General features: G+C 38.3%; 2 protein-coding genes across 13 annotated transcripts in view; one reads left to right on the forward strand and one right to left on the reverse strand.

Moving 5' to 3' along the window:
* The window catches only part of LOC143033244 (uncharacterized), a 36,204-nt gene extending 24,932 nt beyond the window's left edge, over nt 1–11,272 (forward strand). For all 10 annotated transcript variants that reach the window (XM_076198456.1, XM_076198453.1, XM_076198454.1 and 7 more), the window contains 3 exons: nt 6,410–6,655; nt 9,038–9,193; nt 9,665–11,272. In XM_076198456.1, the coding sequence (XP_076054571.1) occupies nt 6,410–6,655; nt 9,038–9,193; nt 9,665–9,846 (584 nt within the window). In that variant the 3' untranslated portion in view covers nt 9,847–11,272. The remainder of the gene's footprint in view (nt 1–6,409; nt 6,656–9,037; nt 9,194–9,664) is intronic.
* LOC143033246 (uncharacterized) overlaps nt 1,067–21,256 on the reverse strand; it is a 28,171-nt gene continuing 7,981 nt past the window's right edge. Inside the window, exons 2-4 of one of the 3 annotated variants that reach the window (XR_012967163.1) lie at nt 19,182–19,461; nt 3,718–4,011; nt 1,067–2,128 (exon numbers count right to left, since the gene is read on the reverse strand). Coding sequence is in view for 1 of the 3 variants with exons in the window: in XM_076198458.1 (XP_076054573.1) it covers nt 3,997–4,011; nt 19,182–19,461 (295 nt within the window). In the remaining 2 variants the exon portion in view is untranslated. Of the gene's footprint in view, nt 2,129–3,166; nt 4,012–16,638; nt 17,027–19,181; nt 19,462–21,256 lie in introns of those variants that run through there. The other 2 variants (XR_012967164.1, XM_076198458.1) reach the window with 2 other exon arrangements.

A 21,256-nucleotide genomic window follows, 5' to 3' on the forward strand; every position in this document is an offset into this window, starting at 1 on the left:
TCGAGGATGGTGATGATGAGTTCTTGATATGCCATGAATGATGAATGTATCGTGGGGAGGACGAGTAACTTCATCCTGAGTCATTGGATTTTTGTTCATCGTCTCTGAAATTCATTAAATGGGGATCCATCAAATTGAGGGCTGAGTATGTTTGTACTGTTCAGCTCTGGCATCACACAGAAAAATCATAATTTAATAAGGATAAAGAGCCTCTCAGTGGAGCATTACAGAATTTATTTCCTCTGGAAATTCAGTGTTATATTCCGTTGGCATTGTGCACTGGACAACATCAAGCAAGTGTACCTATTATATTGCTGCTATCATCTCAACAACACCATGCCACTGTTTTCAAACGAGGTCCATTTCTTAAACAAGTTCTCTTTTCAACTTTCGTTCTTCAACATGACTTCCTTCATGACAAAGCGAAACGTAGCACAACAGACGAAATGACTCCAGTGTAGGACAAGACCTCCTAAACACAAACCTCGTAGAGGAAGTGCTCTCGAGGCGTGCAAGAATTGTAGTAACCCGGCTCTGGTTAAGTCACCGCTCAACACTAAAAGTCAGCCAGATTTTTGTTGATTATCATGCAATATCAGTAGATTATGACATGGGGTAAGAGGTATTATCTGCCCAAAACTACAAAGTTTTCCTCAAGTAACTTTTGGGCTATTACTTGATATCTTGGGTCTCCTAAAAGAAAGAACTAAGGTGACAGATGTATAGAGTAACCCTATTACTATGGTGGTGGTGCATGATTTTTATTATTTATTTTTATTACTTTTACTCAATACCTAGGTCTCTTAATACAACACTCACCAGCCACCACTTGTGTGGACGTTTGAGCCCAGGACATAAGCTCACTTCGGGAATTGGCCCCCCAGGACATAAAAGTGGGTTTATGTCCTAGGTCCAAACATCTTCACAGGTGGTGGTTGGTGAGTGATGAATTAAGAGCCTCCTTTTTTTTTTTTTTTTTTTTTCTCTCTCTCTCTCTCTCTCTCTCTCTCTCTCTCTCTCTCTCTCTCTCTCTCTCTCTCTCTCAAAGGATTACAAAGGCGGAGCATGCCGACAGGAGACCTTTTGGTCCATATCTAGGTCGGATGCAAAAAAAAAAAAAATCATAATAATAAAATAATAAATAAAAACTATGATAATGTAAATAACAAATAAAATACATAAATAAATGCATAGGTATAGTTAGATAATAAACAAACAGGTAAATAGTAAATAATAATAAATTGACATATAACTAATAATAAGTAAAAATCAGACAGACAAATGATAACAAAACAAAAACAAATAATATAAGATAAATTATAATCATTACAGCATCTTACTTAGGTATTTATCTAAATGATTCTTAAAGCTTCGAACTGAACTACATTACACTACCTGTGCAGGAAGTTTATTCCATTCATTAACTACACGGTTGGCAAAGTTGTTTCTACCTACTTCCAAATTGAATCTATTTCCGGAGAGTTTAAGACCATTGTTTCTTGTCTGATTCTCATTCAATGTAAAAATTTGGTCACTTTTGATGTTGTCAATTCCCTTTAGAATTTTAAAGACCTGTATCAAGTCACCTCTGAGTCTACGCTTTTTTAGGGAAAACAGATTCATATGTTTTAGTCGATTTTCGTATGATTTATTTTTTATATTTGGAATCAGTTTTGTGGCTCGCCGTTGTACTCTTTCCAATCTGTCAATGTCTTTAATGAGATTCGGTGACCATACGGAAACAGCATATTCCAAATGTGGACGAACTAACGATTTATATAGCTTGTTAATGAGTGATGGACTTTTGAAATCAAAAGATCGCGCAATCAGTCCTAGAATCTTATTTGCTTTCTCAGAGGCTGAAATACACTGCTTGGATGATTTGAGGTCGTTACTGATAATTACTCTCTCTCTCTCTCTCTCTCTCTTTCTCTCTCTCTTTTCTTCATGAAAGACATACTACACCTTGACTGTGGTCATCATTTAAAACTCTTCAGGTAGGTGGTTTGGTCCCAAGCTTGAAAACATTGGGAAGGAAGGATAGTTGAAATTGAAATGGAGATATATTGGGCCCGATTTAGAGACCTGATGCTGCACCTCCAGACAGGATGGAAGGTGTTGATGTGTTCTGAATAGTGATAAAAAAAAAAAAATTATTATTATCTATTTATTTATCTTTATTTTCATTTTATTTTTTTGTACGCTGCCAAAGTTGCTCAGATATTAAGTATAAAAACAGGTGCAAATTTGACTTTTTTTTTTTTTTTTTCCATCACTAGTTCTGAAGACAAGATGAGACAAGCAGCAGGGAGGCAATTCTCTTAGACATTCCTCTTGTAGGATCAATACACTTGTATCAGTGTTGAAGATTATACACAAGGGATGACCTGTTGCGTAAAAGGAATATGCCATGGAAGAACCAATAGTACTGCTCAAATAATGTGATGGAATTTTCTCACAATTAAAGTGGGCAAATGATTAAAGCGTGAAGATTTGTTTCCCATGACCAATTATGTGTAGTTGGGGAGGGAAGGTGAAAAAAATTGAGAGAAAAATAAATTAATGCAAAGACGATGGCATAATTATCATCAGTGGTGCCAGAAATGTTCTCAACAGCGGGGAGAGGGATTGGTATGACTTAGGTCCTCCTTAGATAAGGTCAACACCCTAAACTCTCTCACAGAGTGACAAGGTGTTATCTGGAATAGAAATTCATGCCGCTGGGTCCCTCTGTCCCCAGTGGTCTTTAAAGTAGTGGTGGCAGGTTAGACTCCTTGCTGCAGTGTCTAGGGACCAAAAGATATATAAATCTACACATACATGCATATATATATGAAGTGGGTGGAAAGAGGAAAGACTGGAGTCTTATTCCGAGTTTTATTCTTGACTAGTTTTGTGAAAAGCTTGTAGCGAAACTAGTCAAGAATAAAATTTGGGATAAGACTCCAGTCTTTCCTTTTCCCACCCACTTCAACATGTCAGAATGTCTCAACAAATATATATATATATATATATATTTACATAATTGTAGTATACAAGGAGGAACGCTCATTGGGTCCTGTCACGTTTTCTCTAATTTTGTAACATACCTTGACTCAATTTCATGTACAGTTCCATGAATTTGAGATTAGGTATGTTAGAAAATTAGAGAATAGGAGATGGGACCCAACGAACGTTGCTCCTTTACTGTATATTATATATGTTTGTGAGCAGATCATCAGTCCTCGCAAGGTAAGGAATGAAAAACACGGATGTAATGGGTGGGGAAATGGTGAGGTTGGTCCTCACTTTCGTTTGGTCATTTTATTATGTGGGTACACCAAGGTATCTTAATTTAGCACACACCAGCCGCCACCTGTGCGTATGTTTGGGCCCAGGACATAAACTCGCATCAGGAATTGGTGGTGTTTTATATCATGGGCCAATTCTCAAGGTGCATTTATGTCCTGAGCCCAAACATCCATATGTGGTAGTTGGTGAGTGTTGGACAAAGAGAACTAGGTGTAATGGCTGACTGAAAATAAATAAAGTAAAAATACAGAATGAAATACAACTGAATGGAAATTTCTGGCATCAGGTAGAATGAAACAACAAATGACCCTTGATACAGAAGAGGTTGATTTCACTCTGGTGAGTTCATTCGTCATCTTACTGCCTTGCCTTGGACCAGTGGATGTGCCAGAAGTACCCAAAAGTACCCTTAGGATCATATCTCACCATCTGAAAGTGGTATACTGCTTAGGGCCTGTTTGGATGTTGGCAAGGTTACAGATATGGATGGGATTGCTGGACGTATGTACTTGCGTCTTTTCCCCCTTTTATATGAGGGTGGTCAAGCCGAAGTGTATACCCATCCCACATCCTGATAGCCAGACCAGGTTCATCCCCACAGCTTTGTTATTTGGCAAAATCCTGTTTCCCATTCATCCATTCCAAAAGTTAAAGTGCAGGCAAGAACATCTCGTTAAGACATTCCATTCCCTCCCTCATTTCCAACTACGGTGATTTGGCCTGCATAATGGAGAGAAAAAATTGTATTGAAATTTTTTCAGAGGAAAAGAAAGGATAAAATATAGTAGAAGCTTACAGTTATTTAGAATGATTCACAAAAGAATATTACATATAACATTATGAAAAAAAAAATAATAATAACTCCTGTGCCAGGGTTGCACATTTACCATGGAATCAGAGCAAAGAAAGACTCAGAATTATTGATAGAACATGGAAAGATGTGAATGTTGAAAAAATTAAGCAATGTTGGAAGAACAAGATTATCAGGGAACTTGATAAGGTAAGTGCGGAAGAGTTGTCAACTGACGTCTTGCAAGTGGACGTACCAGTGACTTGGATTGGAGGACCTCAAGGGACCTTTTGTTAGTAATTAATAAGTAAATTGAACCAAAGGATGCATGTACCTTGGACATAATTACAGTTTACTCTTTATTTTCAGCCATTTCTTTTTTTGTGTTTAAAAAGTACAATTACATTGGTTTATTTTCATTTTGTAAAACTCTTCCTTATGAAATATTTTAATTTCATTTTGGTTATTTATCTTTTGCATTTATCTCTGGTCATTTTTATTTGCTTATACCTTTGTTAAACCAGTCATATTTTGTGTATGTTTGTATTTACATCATTGTATAGGGAAAGAACTATGCTTGTTAGGTGCTGTCTGTGTCTCCATTTGTCAAACTTGTCTTTAAATTCAATTTGTGTTTTCAGACTTATTTCCTCCTTAAGTTAATGCAGCAGTATTGAAATATCTCTCCCTCTCTTGCTCTCACTTTCTCTTTTTCCCATAAGGCATCATGTGTATATGGATGAGGTGATATAGTAGGTAGATGTGAAGATGAGTATGTGATTAGGGGAAGTGGGATGGGAGCCAGATGTTTGTGGTTGACACTGCTGTTGTGGCTGGGTCAGAGGAGGGTTTAAGGCAGTTTGGGAAGGTGTGCAATGGGTGGAAGTTGAAAGTAAATATGTCTAAAAGCAAAGTGATGAGGTGTACAAGAGGGGAGGATGGCAATAATCTTGAGGTAAGTCATAAAGGATAGAGGTAAGAGGAAGTGGATAGTTTTAGATATTTAGAGTCACATGTGGCAGGGAATGGAGGTAAACTAGAGTTAGCATACATCATATGATGTATGCTAACTTAGAGGTAAGAGGAAGTGGATAGTTTTAAATATTTAGAGTCACATGTAGCAGGGAATGGAGGACTGTGGGTAGAGGTAACCTAGAGTGAGCAAAGTAAATAAATGCCTTTGGGGAATGAAAAATTTCGTGAGAAATAGGTATCTGGGTGTCCTTGTGCCTATGACACTGTAAGAGGCAAAGACTCGGAATTTAAGGGAGGCACAAAGGAGAAATTTAAATGTTTGAGAAGTATGATAGGGGTTACAAGGTTGGATAGAGTGTGAAATGGGGAGGTGAAGAGGAGAGTAGGTGTGGAAAGGGACCTGGCAGGTGGGGTAGATGAAAGAATACAAGGATAGTTTGGACACATGGAAAGAATGAATACAGAAAGACAAACAAAACAGGTGTGTAAGACAGATGTGAATGGAATAAACTTGAGAAGGGTTAAGAATGAGATGGATAGGGTAAAGAGCATGTTGAGCATGGAATTGGGATTTCTCCTCGTCTTTGTTAGTTATGCACGAGCGGAGAAGGAGCCACGTAAATGAGGTAACTGGTCCTGCTGTAGATGTGTTATTTTGCTGCGTTGCCTGTGACACGAGGGAGTGGTCAGGAGACAGGGATGACCCTTCATCCACAAGGAGCTAAGATGGAAAGGGTATTAGGTGGCAGATTGGATTGGGATGGGTGGGGTGACTAGCTACCTCCTGTATAAAGGGTGAAGGAAAAGTTATGCTAGTGGGGTCTATTTTAGATAGCTCCAAAAGTTTTTGCCTTGTATGAAACTATGTCTTTTTTTTTATGACAGTGCTGTTGTCTCATCACAAACTATAATATGTTCCTAGTCTATTTGTGTGTTGATGTATATTTTTAGTATTGAATCCTTGGGGTTGGTAGTGCCTGAGATGGAGTCATAGATATGGTGAAATTGAGGTTTAACGAAGGTAGTAGAAAGGAGGTATAGTAGAAAAAATATAATTTTTTTTTTTTTTTTTTTTTGTATTTTTATCTTTTTTTATTTATTTATTATTTTACTTTTTTATTATTATTATTTTTTTTTTTTAAGATTAGTTTTACAATTTTTGTGTGGAAGAGGAATTATTTATGCGCTTAAGGTCTCATTTTTCATCCCTCCAAGGAACTATGAACATCCTTCACTCATTATTACCCCACAACCTTTTATGGTCAGTCATTTCCTGTAGGCCTATATTTCATCCTTATTGCTGCTTATTCTGTCGTGACAGGTAGAGATAATGTAATTATGATGTTGGGACAGGTTTATCAGGCCCAGCAGAAAAGCGCGCAAAGGACACGGCAGGTGAGAAGAGCGAATACTTCCAGAACAAAGTCGGGAATCAGCAGCAACAACAACAGCAGGGAGGGCAAGCCTTGGGACGAGTAAGATTGAAAGCGCAAACCAAACTTGTTCCGCCTCGTTCTCCGTTCAACCTGTTTCAAGAGTCTTTATACCACGATCCTTGGAAACTCCTCATTGGAACAATATTTCTGAACCGCACCACAGGTAATAACTTGTTTTCTTTTTTTTTTAATACTACTAATGACCCACTTTCGGAGAAGAATAGGCGAAAGTCAAAAGATCCGTATATTTCTGTCACTAACTGTGATCCTCTTCAGATATGCTAAAAAGTGTCACAGTGATTGAAATATACGAATTTTTGGATTTCCGCCTATTCTTCTCCAAAAGTGGGTCATTAGTATTATTTTACCAATGTGCTATGATATTTTGTTGTTGTTGTTTTCTTTTATTGGAATTTATATACATATTTTTTATTGTAATTTATATTTTTGTTAATTCATGTAGTTATTAGCTTTCTACTTATTCAGTTATGTATTTATTGTATTTGTCATTATTATTGAGGAAAGGAGGGTGGTTGGGAGTGGGTACATGCGTCTTGAATTGGCTACCTCCCATATAAGGGAGATAAACCCCTTGGTATAGAGAGAGAGAAACATAGGAGAGGTACAAAGAAAAAAGAAGAGAAGCAGAACAATTTATAAAGTAGGGCAGATGCTAAATCTAGGAGGAGTATGACAATTTTTTTTAAAGTAATACAGGAATACCTTACTATACAACCGAGTTGTGTTCCCAGCTGATTGGTCGCAATGAGAAAATTCATACACCAAGGTTAAGGGTTTTACATATGAATAATAGGGGAGAGGGTTGTGTTCACGGACCCTGTCAACCCCCTCTCTCCTCCATTTTTGCCTCCAGCAACTTTCACATACATGCACCCAACATTTGTTTTACCTACTTTATAGCACTCGGTCGTATAGTGAGGTATTCCTGTACAGCACTTTATGCAGTAGAAACATAGAACATAAGAGAGGAGGAGTTTGAATGTTTGTGAGATGAAATACCCGAGAAGTATGATAGGGGTGAGCAGGGATAGAAAATGAGTTGATGAAAAAACTATTGGGATGGTTGGGACACATGGGAAGAATGAGTGAAGAAAGATTAGTTAAAAGGGTGTGGAAGGCAGAGGTGGAGGGAGTGAACATGAGGGGGCGACCAAGGATGAGATGGATGGATGGGGTGGAAGAGGCATTGAGCAAGATAGGGATATCTGTTGAGCAGAGAAGGGAGAAGGTGAGAGGTAGGGGTGAGTGAAGAATGGGTGTGTATAGCTGATACTATGAGAAACTGTAATTTTAAAACACATTTGTAAATGTACACTTTAAACCCACTATCAGAGAAATAATATCAGAAGTACAGGAGATCCGTATATTTCAACTACTATCTATAGCTCTCTTCAGCAGAATAAAGAGGACTACAGATAGTAGTCAAAATATACAGATCTCCTGTACTTCTGATATTATTTCTCAGATAGTGGGTTTAAAGCGTACATGATACTGTGATGTAAGGAAGAGAGTGGGCGGGAAATGGGGGTTTTAGGGAGTGGTTGTGTGAATGAAATTTTGACGCAGCCTGAATAGATTTCTTCCTGTCCGCTATTTTTCTGCATGAGGGTGTTTTTTTTTTTTTAACAATTAAGTGAAGCGACCTTCCTATGGATATACTGTGTCTTGCTGCATTGCTTCTGTCCCAGGGCAGTTGGCGTAAAAGCTTGACCCGTCATCCATGAGGATCTAAGATGAGAGGGATGAAAGGGTGGTGGATGTGGATAGGTATATGCCTTTTGACTTTGGCTACCCCCCTGGAAAGGGAGGAACAGGGATCACATGAAAAACTGTCACCCCATAACACCCATACGAAGAATCATCACCCCCATGAGATGTCCCACCTGAAGAATTGTCACCCCAGTACATTTAATATTAACGGTGGCATAAAGATTAGGTTAGGTTAGGTTGAATAGATAAGGGTTATGCTTATTGTCATCAACTTATACAACTGAAGAATCATAAATCCAGGATGGCCCACATGAAGATTTGTCACCCTGCCCAAGTCTGGGGTGGTGACGATTCTTCATGTGATCCGGAAAAAGTACTTAAGGTATATAGATAGATTATTGTATACGTATATTGATTTTTCATTTATTTATCCATAATTTTTTATATATACATATGTGTGTTTGTATATATATATATACATTCTTTTGTTTTGTTTTCTTTGTACCGATCATTTTGATAATTTATTTGGGCACCTGTTAACCCATAAACTGTAGAGGTTTTCTCACCATGATGAAAAAGCTGTTTAGAATGGACATTTAAGTCAAATGAAATATACATGAATTTCAAAATTCAAATTAATTATATCTTAGATGAACCTGTTAACAAGCTGTATGATAATATAATTATTCTGGGTCCTTGTATGATGATTTTGGTTACCTGCAGAGGTGTCCAGTGTCTTAAGAAATGTGAGAAAATAAATAAAATAATTTAGATGTGATTCTGTGCAACTGTAAATGTTTGTATTTGTCTGCAGGAGAGGAAGCTTTGGGCAAAAATATACTTTGGGAGTTTCTTGAGCGGTGGCCGACTCCCGAAGATGCTCTATCAGCCCAGTGGGAAGACCTGGCGGAAGTCATCAAACCGCTCGGCTTGTACGAGAAAAGAGCAAAGATGATCCTTAAATTTTCAGGTTTGTGTCGCCATGTAATTTGTCCTTTTTTTTTTTTTTTTTTTTTTTTTTTTCCACTTCACACATTCAGATAATAGAACAGGCCCTTCAAGACAGACCACCAATTTCAACACTCCAACATACATCCCTGAAGTCATACCTGAAGTCTTTTCCTCCATAGAAGGAGGGTGGCTTCATCAAAGTATACACCCATGGTATAGCCATCCCACACCCCTGTTATTTATTTATCATCATCATTATTATTATATATATATATATATTTCACATCCGACCTAGTTATGGACCAAAAGGTCTCCTGTCAGCATGCTCTACCTTTGTAACCCTTATAATAAGGATAATAATGTCCCAAGTAGCATTGGGTAATAGCATGGGGGGGGTTGAGTATCTCAAAGTTATTAATGCATTTAATGCTGTAATGTGTAACACGGAGCAAACCCTTCAATATCTTAATTTTGTTTTTGTCTTTTGCAGAAGAATATATTAGCAAGGACTGGACCTACCCAAAGGAGTTGCACGGCATCGGGAAATACGGCAACGACTCATATAGGATATTCTGCCTTAACGAATGGCGCAAGGTGCGCCCCACAGATCACATGCTCAACTTCTACATAGATTGGCTGTGGGATAATCACAAAGTTTTAGGGCTGGACTGAGCGTGTTTCGGGGTAGACCGTGCGAACTAAGCTTGTGTGTGGTGTAGTTTGGCAAGGCGGGTGCTTGCCGTGCGTACCGTGGTACCCTGTTGTGCGGGCATCGATCAAGTACACTTGGATGTGGATTGATGGATGAAAGCCTTTCGTAACACATTCCTCGGATTTGTGGGGATTCTTGGATGCATGTATTACTTAATCTTGGATCGGATAAAACCGTTTGGTAATATTTATGAGCGTTATTAATTGGTGTTATCATTGTTACATATGCATTTTGGTTAACGGGGAAAGAAAGATATTGTGTAATGTAATGAATTATACAGCAGTGCATTTCTTTAAGAAATATGGAGGATATACCTGACTAGAAATATTTGTGTAATGAATATTAGTGAAGGCATGATTTTCTTAGTTACGTTTACTTGTGTGCATAACTTTTAAAATTGATTATTTGTAGTTGTTTGCATTTGCAATGAAGACTTTCTGTCACGAAATATTCTGCAGATTATTATTACATTTGAGAGATTGTTTCCGTTATTTGCCACTGATGAAACTGGAATGAGACTAGACTGGATGAGAGTACAAAGACTAAGATGGGTCCATTAGTAATTACACAGCAGTACTATTTTGTACATATAATTACAGCAACAGTACTTTACACACAGAATTAAATTAAAGCAAATTTCTTGCAAAGTGGTGTTGCCCCCCCCTCCCCCCATTGATTCCCAAGCAAAATGTCCCGATCCCTTCACTCAATAAAAAGTCACGTAATACCGACGTATCACAGACAATACGTACATTGGGTTCTTCCGTCATACCCGGTAGGATGTTTGTGACCTGGCGGAGATGGAACGATTTATATCAATTGTTGCCTCACGTTTCACTGGCTGGAAACCTGCAGCCCCACGGCAGCTGGCAACGGTCCTCAGGTCCTCGTGTAGATCAATCTCTCTGGGAAGAAACTTTGGACTATTGTCTCTGTCATATTCGAGTGGGACTGTTTCTATGTCACAGGTTAAAAGTACTATAGTAGGATCTGGAGAGCGTTTGCCAGCTGTCAGTTCTTTTACAAAATGGTGGAGGACATACGTTTGATGTCAATAAAGAGTGATCACGGCCAGGTCCAGAGAACGGATGCCATGCGCCTCCAAATGTAGGCGACGAGGTTGACAGTTTTGAAAACGGGCAGCGCGAAGTCGATTCTCCGCTGTCAATCTTGCAGGACTTCTGCTAGCAGGTACCCGTTGATGGTCCCGAGGTACAATTCTTTTCCAAAAGACCGAGCTGTCTTAACCTGGTGAAAGGCAATACAGACCTTTCACCACCACCCCTCCCTCCCAATTGAAAGCTGGTATGACCACTTTCACCGATACTGTAAATGTTGTACAGGAATGGTTCATTGTAAGTTTTAGCAAATAAATGATAAGATTACTGTTTTAGTTTGTTCCCTTGTAATAAACTCAGGATCTGAAACTTCTTAGTAGCAACTTTAGGTGCGAGCTTATGGTGACTGTTCTCCGAAGGCCAGATCCAATGGAGACTTTGCTTTGGCTTGATATCATAAGTGGAAGTAATTGACTCCTGACATATCCTTTTGAATTGCACACATACACACAAGAAAAAACTAGATATTGTGAGATATAAAGACGGGTCACTACGAGCATAGCTCCCCTTCCTTTATAATACAACTAGGTAAATATACACACACACACGCACACAGATTACCTAAACTGAAAAAAAATCTTTGAAGCCGACTGGGAAGAATTAATGAATACTACAGGAATAAGGAGGAAGTTGGAAATCTTTCTTGACATTAGCAACTGGGGAGTTTAACAAAAAAGTGTGAGATTGCAAAAAAAAAAGGCCAAGGATGTGGCTTTGGTGATAATGGAGGAAGAGAAGAAGCTTACAAAAAAGCTAGGAATGACAAAAAAAAACAAGAATTCACAGAGAGGAAGAGAGCAATTTCAAAAGAGAAGTAGTAGATAAACATAAGAATGAAGGAGACTGGAAGAGACCATAGGGCCTACACTAGGCAGCTTCGTATCCATCACCACCTGTCATCCCCATCCACAAAGTTGTCTAATCGTTTCTTAAAACAACTGATAAAAGCAAAGATGAAACTATTACAGGTTTTTAAATGGTAAATGGAAGCTGGCTGGCTGAGCAGGTTAGGGTGTTGTTACTTGCGGCAAAGGTCGAGGGATGGCGGTTTGAACCCTGCCACCGGCGAAGTTAAACCAAGGACATGGTTCATTAAAGTCCATGCTACAAAATCCTCTGTAAGGGGCACTGTCTTAGCCTTTTGATGGGAGTTTTGTGACGTTAAACAATATAGATAGTAAATTGAGACATGGAATTAATCAAGTTAATTGTGGGTGGTGAGGTCTTTGAAGAACCTTCAGCTCAGGCAGAAATGATGAATGGAAGTTTCCTACGAGTCTTCACAAAAGAGAGAAGTTTTTTGGAGGAAAGTGAGAGGAACAAAAAATCAGGTTTATAAGATGTAAATGTAGAAGTGACGGAAGTGGTCAATCTCTTGGGATCATTGGATGTGAAAAGCTTCAGGACCTGAAACTGGATACTTAAAGAATGTAGAAAACAACTAGCAGACAAGATTCACAGTCTACTTACATGTTCATTGAAAGATAGTATTGTGCTGCTTGATTGGAAGAGTGCAAATGTGGTGCCAATTCACAAAGGTGGAAATAAGATGATATGGTTTAACGTCACACACTCCCCCCTATCGGGAGGCTAGGATGGTGCCCCTCACAGAGGGCTTTGTAGCGTGGAATTTAATGAACCATGCCCTTGGTTCAAATTTGCTGGTGGCAGGATTCGAACAGCCATCCCCTCAACCTTCGCCGCAAGTAACGGCGCCCTAACCAGCTCAGCCAGCGAGCTTCTATAAGAAGACACTGCAAAGTTTTAGGCCGGTATCACTAACCAGCACAATAGTGAATTTATGTGAGATATCCATAGACCAAATTTCTAGAAAAGAGGAACATTCTAACAGACAGTTTGGCTTCAGATCTAGAAAATTGTGTGTCGAAACTTATAAGCTTTTACTTGAGAGGTGCTAAGATGGAGGGGTGTGGAGTGTTTTCGGGGATGAAATGGGTGGGAATGCTTTTGTGCCTTGTCCTTTTTGGCTACCCCCCTGGTAAGGGGGAAGAAAGCCTTGGTATATGTATGTATGTATGATTGATGCACAGCAAGAGAGAGGTGTGAGAGGACTGTGTGCACCTCAACCTAGAGAGCTAGAGGCAAACTACCAGAATGGATAAAAGATTTTTGAAGAAAAGATGCATGAGGACAGTAGTGAGGGATAAGATGTCAAGATGAAGACCAGTAATGAGTGGAGTTCCACAAAGTTCAGTACTTTGCACCAATAATGTTTCTTGTCTATGTCAGTGACATGACGGAAGGAACAATATGTTTGCAGATGTCAAAAATCATGAGAAGAATTAAAAAGGAAGATGGTAGACTTGCCAAAAACTGAAGAAAATATTTTTGTATGGAGTCCAGAATGGGAAATGGGTTCAATACCAAAAAATGCAAAATACTGGAAATGGGCAGTAGTGGTAACAGGGGGGGGCAACACCACTTCTAAGCTACCAGAAGAGGCTGGATGACCGCATTGTGAATAGCTGCCCAGGATGTAACACTTCACCCCATACCATACAACACATAATGGAAGAGTGCATTACTGTATACACCATCATGCACGCAAACAACACAACATACACTATAAAGGATTTGTGGGAAAACCCAGTTTCGGCTGTGGCATTCCTTGGGGAGACGGGACTGCTCGGACAGACAGTCTAGGGAACAACAACAACAACAACAGACTGTCCTTGAACTATTCCTAGGGAAGTGAACCCATTACAAAAGTAAAAGAGGAGAAAGACTTGGGAGTATTGATAAAAGACAGCCTGTCACCTGACAGACATATTTGGAGGATTGTGGGAGAGACATACAGACTATCGCAGAAGATCAAAGTGGCATTTCACTCTGTGGATAAAGAGATGATGAAAAAACGCATTGAAACCCTGATCCGTTCAAGACTGGAATATGTGTCAGTATTATGGTCTCCCGTCATCCAGGAGGTGCTCAGATAAGAGGGAGGGTGGAGGGGTTGGAGTGTATTCAGGAATGGAATGGGTGGAAATGATTTTATGCCTTTCCCTTTTTGGCTGCCTCCCTTGTAAGGGGGAAGAAGCCTTGGTATAGGTGCGTATATGTATGTATTATGGTCTCCATACAGAGTGAAGCAAGATTGAAAGAATACAAAGGGCAGCCACCAAATTAGCCCCCAGTCTGGCAGATGAACCCAGTACTGTACTGGAACTCGGCAGGTTCTTACTGGTTCATATGAACCTGTTCTTGGAATTTCATGAGCTATGCAAACCAGTTAATAAAAATTAGCTTGCACAGATTATAATACAGCCTAAGTCTGCATGCCAGTGTCCTAGAGAGAGAACCTGTTATTAAAATGTTTTAATCCTTTTGGTATATGTATGTATGTATCACTGGATAAACCATATACAGCGAGACCTCTCATTAACGGACATTAGTTAGCTGTGTTTGTGGTGTTTTCGCTGTGTTTTTGGTGCTGTTGTTTAGTGCGTGCAATCACTATGCCACCCAAAAACCACTCCAAAACACTGCAAACTAAGCTAATTAACCAGAAGAGGCTGGATAACCGCATGGTGAACAGCTGCCCAGGATTTAACACTTCACCCCATACCATACAACACATAATGGAAGACTGCATTATACACAATCATGCACGCAAACAACACAACATACACTCTATAAAGGATTTGTGGGAAAACCCAGTTTCGGCTGTGTCATTCCTTGGGGAGACAGGACTGCTCGGACAGACAGTCCAGGGAACGACAACAACAACAACGTCCGTTAATGAGAGGTCTCACTGTAAGGAAAGACTAAATGCACTGGGTCTGCCAACTTTGAAAGATGGAAGAGGAAGTGGTGATATGATTACAGTGTTCAGGTCACTAAAGGGGATAGATTGCATTGACAGAAGAGATCTGATTAAAGATGAGAGGGCTTTAAGAGGTCGTGGAAGTAAATTAAGAAAGTCCACATGTCCAAAGGATGTGAAGTAGTATTCCATATAGATGCATGAATACGAACCCATAACAGTGTGTGGTCAAAGTATCAAAGAAGCAAAAATATGCATCACCGAATAAGAACCAGAGACATGCTGTGTATCCTTGTGTTTTGAATTTCACTTGCATCATATCTATGACAATATTTCCCCAGTGATACAGTATATTCTAAAGTCAAAAGAGCCCTCAATGCCAAACCATCACTTAATCAAGTGCTTTGCTAAGCATAAAGTGATGTTCTACTGAGTGCTGAAGGTCCTTAGAGTTGGATGCTGTTATCTGTATATTGTAAACATCGGAACCTTTCAGGAATGTGAGGTAGGTGCCTCTCCCACGTCAAGGCTTCGTGGTCCTCGTACAAATGTTTAATAGACGCATCCCGAAGAGATTTCTCCCCGTCTCCTTTTCTGCATGAGAGGACAGAGAGAGGGGGGGTTGCCGATTTAATGAAGCAGCCTTGCTGTGGATGTGCTGTGTCTTGCAGCTCTGCTTCTGATCCAGGGCTTTGGGCGAGATGCAGGGATGACCTGTCATCCAGGAGGAGCCAAGATAAGAGGGAGGGAAGACGGTGGATGGTAGTGGAGTATGTTGGGGATGGAATGGGTGGGAGTGGTTTTTATGCCTTTGTTTTTGGCTACCCCCCTTCTAAGGGGGAAAAGGCCTTTGGTATACGTATGTTTTATACATCACACTTTGATTAGGCCCTTTAAGCATTCTACCTGGTTACAGTGGGCTAAGGTAGTGACCAGTGGCATAGGAGAGTTGAACAGTCGTTAATATAGGCGAAGTAATGAGGTGCAGTCTTTGCGTGATTTTAGTAAACAAAAGTAAAAGGGACGAGTACAGCAGCATAGCTATAGATTTAAGGGCCCCAGACATTATGATATTTAATATCATGGATGACATGAAAACAACTTGTCTTGCAAAAATATTTGTGTAATCTGGTATGTCTGATAGTGTGCCAAATAAAACAATAAAGATGACGATTAAGATACTTTAACACAAAATATTATGTGATTTTTTTTTTTTTTTTTTTTAATGGAGCCCCTTTTGATCAATAGGGGCCCAGGTTGATTTAAAATTGTGGCCCCCCTGCCCCCACCCCCTTATAGTTACACTACTGGACGTGTATGAGGTTGGAATGGAAAAGGCTTTCCCTCTCGCATGCCTAGCTACTTCGATTTGCTGGTAACAGTCAACGAGTAATATATATATATATATATATATATATATATATATATATATATATATATATATATAAATAATATATATTCATTTTGTTTATTTCATTTTTATTTGATTGTTTATTCTTATTATTTATTTATATTATTTTTATTTATTCATTATATATATATATATATATATATATATATATATATATATATATATATATATATATATCTATTTTGTTTATTTCATTTTTATTTGATTGTTTATTCTTATCATTTGTTATTTATTTATATTATTTTTTATTTATTCATTAAATATATATATATATATATATATATATGTATGTATATATATATATATATATATATATATATCATATATATATACATATATACATATTGCTGTTTCACTATTTTAGCTAAATTAAAATCGCCTAGAGTCGGACAGAACGACATCCTCAAATGTATTGTATTTCACACAGTGCATAACTTACAAGTATGCGAACTGTCATGATTGGGGACTTCCAGATCGTCGCAACAGTATAATAGATTTCATTGGAGGATCGTGGGTCATCTGAGTCAAAACCTCTCCTTTTATGGTACACAACAACCACAGCGGTTGCTTGTCTGGCGGTCGGTTAGGAAACCTGTTCCTCCTCGTTTCTTTCTCCTCCTCTTCCTGACATATGCATGTCAACATGCTATTCATTTGTTTAGTAATGGATATTTTTGTTAGAAAAATGCATATGTAATCATTTTATACACCATTCAAATAATTGCTTAATGGGAAAGCGTCAGTATAGTGATCATGCCGTTAGCATTTCCGCGCACACAAAAAAATATAGTAACGAGAATCGACAGCCGTAAGATGGATTTCTTCACCCGTTGCCACTCAAAGCTTATCTGTACTATTATTCATCCTATACCACCACAGTGATAAAAAGAACACAGTTATCTATCGAAGATGTAGTTTAATCAATGTGACTGAGTTTCGGCGAAATGGGATGTCTTAGTGGTATTGAATAAAAAGACGAGAGAGCAGTAGGCCGCGTCAGAGCCACGTCATTATTATTCAAATTTATAAATGTAAATCTAGTTTACACCGTTTTATCTATTATATACATAGCATTACTAAATACAATTTATTAACATTCTATAAAATTCATTAGCAAGAAAAACGATTAGCTTGGTAAATGCCTTATATACTGTGTGTTTAGGCTCGTGTGTCCAAAGTGGGTGTAGCATCAGCCAGCTGTGCCCATGACGTCAATGGTAGTCTTGTGGCTCCTGCACATTATTGCCTCTTACAAGGGACGGACTGAATAAGCCAAATTGAATTGATGACTTGGCAGTTTTATTAACTAACAACATTCAAGTTGAACTAACTGGCTTGAAAGCCTTTCGACATATATTTTTCTTTAGCAATGAGACGATGTAAAACTGCTATGATGTAGGAAGTTCGTCTTGTCTGTGGTGGATATATTGATCTAATTACTATCTGAATACTCATACTGTCAAGAAGAATCACAAAGGAGCATATCAAAATGAGTCCTATATATTCATAACAATAACGAAGGACAAATCATAAATCAAATCATTAAAGAAACGAATGTAGTAATAGATAATTTGCGAAACAATAAATTGTAAAACAAATTATCATCGGGTATGAAAATGAAACATGCATGATACATATTTTAAGTGACCTAAAAATTTGAGAAGAAAAAGGTATCATCAGAAAAGAAACAAATGAGTGAATAAATAAATAAATAATGTGTCCTTCACAGAACTCTGTCGACGACGACGACGCGCTAGATGAGAGTGTAACTTGTGGCAATGTGCATCTTGTTTGCCAAGACGACCAAACAACGAACTGAGTTTGCATTAGGCAAGGTGTGGTCATATTGTAAAGAGTTTTGTATCCTGCATCCCTCTCTCTCACTACCGGTATATATATATATATATATATATATATATATATATATATATATATATATATATATATATATATATATATATATATATACATATATATATATATTTATATATATATATATATATCTGTTTATATACATATATATATATACAATATGTGTGTGTGTATTCATATGTGTAACTGTATACACACAAATTAGACACTGTGAGATATAATAACGAGACAACCATAGCTCCCCTTCCGGTCAGATACAAGTAGGTAGATGTGAATACACACACATACACAGTGTACCTTTGCCATGGGGGTATGTATACATAAATACACACAAATACATATGTACATGCATTTACACACCTCTGCTATCTTAGTTTATCGCAATCAGACTGCTCATGGCCGATAAGGGTCGCCGCCGCCGCTGTGTGCCCTCGCGCCTTCTTGGACCACGGTCACGTGGGAGGGAAGGGCCCACTTGAGGCGGGGGGAGGTGGGAAGATAGGGGACATTCTTCCTCTTTATTCTATTTCTTGTTGTTGTTGTCGTCGTCGTCGTAATCATCATCGTCATCATTATCGTCATCATCATCATCATCATCATCGTCGTCGTCATCATCATCATCATCGTCATCATCATTATTATTATCATCACCATCATCATCATCACCATCATCATCGTCATCATCATTATCATCATCACCATCATTATCATTATCATTATCATCATCATCGTCGTCATCCTCCTCATCATCATCATCATCATTATCATCACCATTATCATTACCACCATCATCATCATCATCACCATCATCATCATCATCATCATCATTATCATCACCATGATCATCATCATGACCACCATCATCATCATGACCACCACCATCATCATCACCATCATCATCATCATCATCATCATCATCATCATCATCATCACCACCATCATCATCATCATCATCATCATCATCACCATCATCATCATCATTATCATCACCATCATGACCACCACCATCATCATCATGACCACCATCATCATCATCATCATCATCATCATCATCATCATCACCATCATCACCGCATGCTCTCCGTAAGTCCATTAAGCCGGTGTACAGACCTTTACGTAACTCTTTTGGCGGGGAACAAGCATACCGCCACTACGTTCCCTTGCAGGCCTTGAAGAACATCGTGACAGGTTCCTTGAGTCCGACTTGCGGTCGCTCCACTCAGGCGGCGTCTCAGGTTCGGAAGACTTCAGAGATGTGATCCTCAGGAATTTCATCTGGAGGCGTTCGGCCAGAGACGGCGCGTGTCTTCGTGAGGATACGGTAGCAGTCTCCAACCGATCCAGGATTTTCTGGCGCCCTGCAGACCCCCGGAGACCTGGGAGATGAAACCTGCCGAGGAATGCATTGAAGGGCGTCTATGGTCGAGGAGTGGTGTGGCGTCGCCAAATAAACTTATTATTGCTATTATTATTATTATTATTATTATTATTATTATTATTATTATTATTATTATTATTATTATTATTATTATTATTATTATTATTATTATTATTATTATTATTATCATTATCATTATTACTGTTTATTGTTATTATTATTATTATCATTATTATTATTATTATTATTATTATTAGTATTATAATTACTATCATCATCATTATTATTATTATTATTATTATTATTATTATTATTATTATTATTATTATTATTATTATTATTATTATTATCATTATTATTATTATAATTATTATTATTATTATTATTATTATTATTATCATTATTATTATTATTATTATTATTATTATCATTATAATTATTATCGCTATTATTATTACTATCATTATTATTATTATTATTATTATTATTATTATTATTATTATTATTATTATTATTATTATCATTATTATTACTAATACTAATACTATTATTACTATTATTATTATTATTATTGTATTATTATTTCTGTATGGGGCAGAAACGTGGAACATAAGAGAGGAAGAGAGAAGGAGTTTGAATGTGTTTGAGATGAGGTGTCTGAGAAGTATGGTGGGGGTTACTAGGCTAGATAGAGTGAGAAATGAGGAGGTGAGGAGGAGAACAGGGGTGAAAAAGGATTTGGGAGATAGGGTTGATGAAAGAATATTAGGATGGTTTGGACACATGGAAAGAATGAGTGAAGAAAGACTAGTAAAAGAGGTATGGAAGGCAGATGTGGAGGGAGTGAACATGAGGGGACGTCCTAGGATGAGGTGGATGGATGGGGTGAAGGGGGCTTTGGGGAAGAGGGGAATGTCTGTTGAGGAAGGAAGGGAGAGGACGGAAGACAGAGGTGAGTGGAGAATGGTTGTATATGGATGATGTTGTGATTGCATGAGGAGGAATGGGCAGGGGGGTGGGGTAGTATGTGTGAGTAAATTTTGACGCAGCCCGAAGGGATTTCTCCCCGTCCTCTCCTTATATGCTAGGGGGGACGGAGAGGGGGGGTCGCTGATTAAATGAAGCGGCCTTGCTGTGGATGTGCTGTGTCTTGCGACACTGCTTCTGACCCAGGGCGGTGGGCAGGGTGCAGGGATGACCCGTCATTCAGGAGGTGCTCAGATGAGAGGGAGGGTGGGAGGGGTGTGGAGTGTATGTAGGGATGAAATGGGTGGGAGTGTTTTTATGCCTTTTCCTTTTTGGCTACCTCCCTTGTAAGGGGGAAAAAGCCTTGGTATATGTATGTATTATTATTATTATTATTATTATTATTATTACTATCATTATTACCATTAATTATTATTATAACGAAGTGCCAGGGTTCTCTTGGAGTGGGAGATGGGCGCGGCATGTCAGAGGAAACGATGAGGATGTCGAGAACCGTTTTGCTGCAAGTGATCTCTGACATATGCAGTGGCGAGGGAGCAACGGAAAACTAACGAGCATCCTCGAAAACATTTTTCAAAATTGGGATCTTTTCAACATTATATGTATATCTTATTTAATGTATTTTATTTTATTAATTCATTTGATTGTTTATTTTTTATTTTTGCTACTGAGGTGGATTATAATAAAGTTATAGACTACTTTACTAGAATGAATCCTAGACGATATAGTCGCTGTTCCTTCATGATACATTTTTCACATTGCTTCGTTTTGTTTCTATCTTACGTTTGGAATAAAAATAATCAAATGACATACAGTGAGC

This window comes from Oratosquilla oratoria, chromosome 15, assembly GCF_046742065.1.
Source record: "Oratosquilla oratoria isolate Oo_2021 chromosome 15, ASM4674206v1, whole genome shotgun sequence".
NCBI classification, from domain to species: domain Eukaryota; kingdom Metazoa; phylum Arthropoda; class Malacostraca; order Stomatopoda; family Squillidae; genus Oratosquilla; species Oratosquilla oratoria.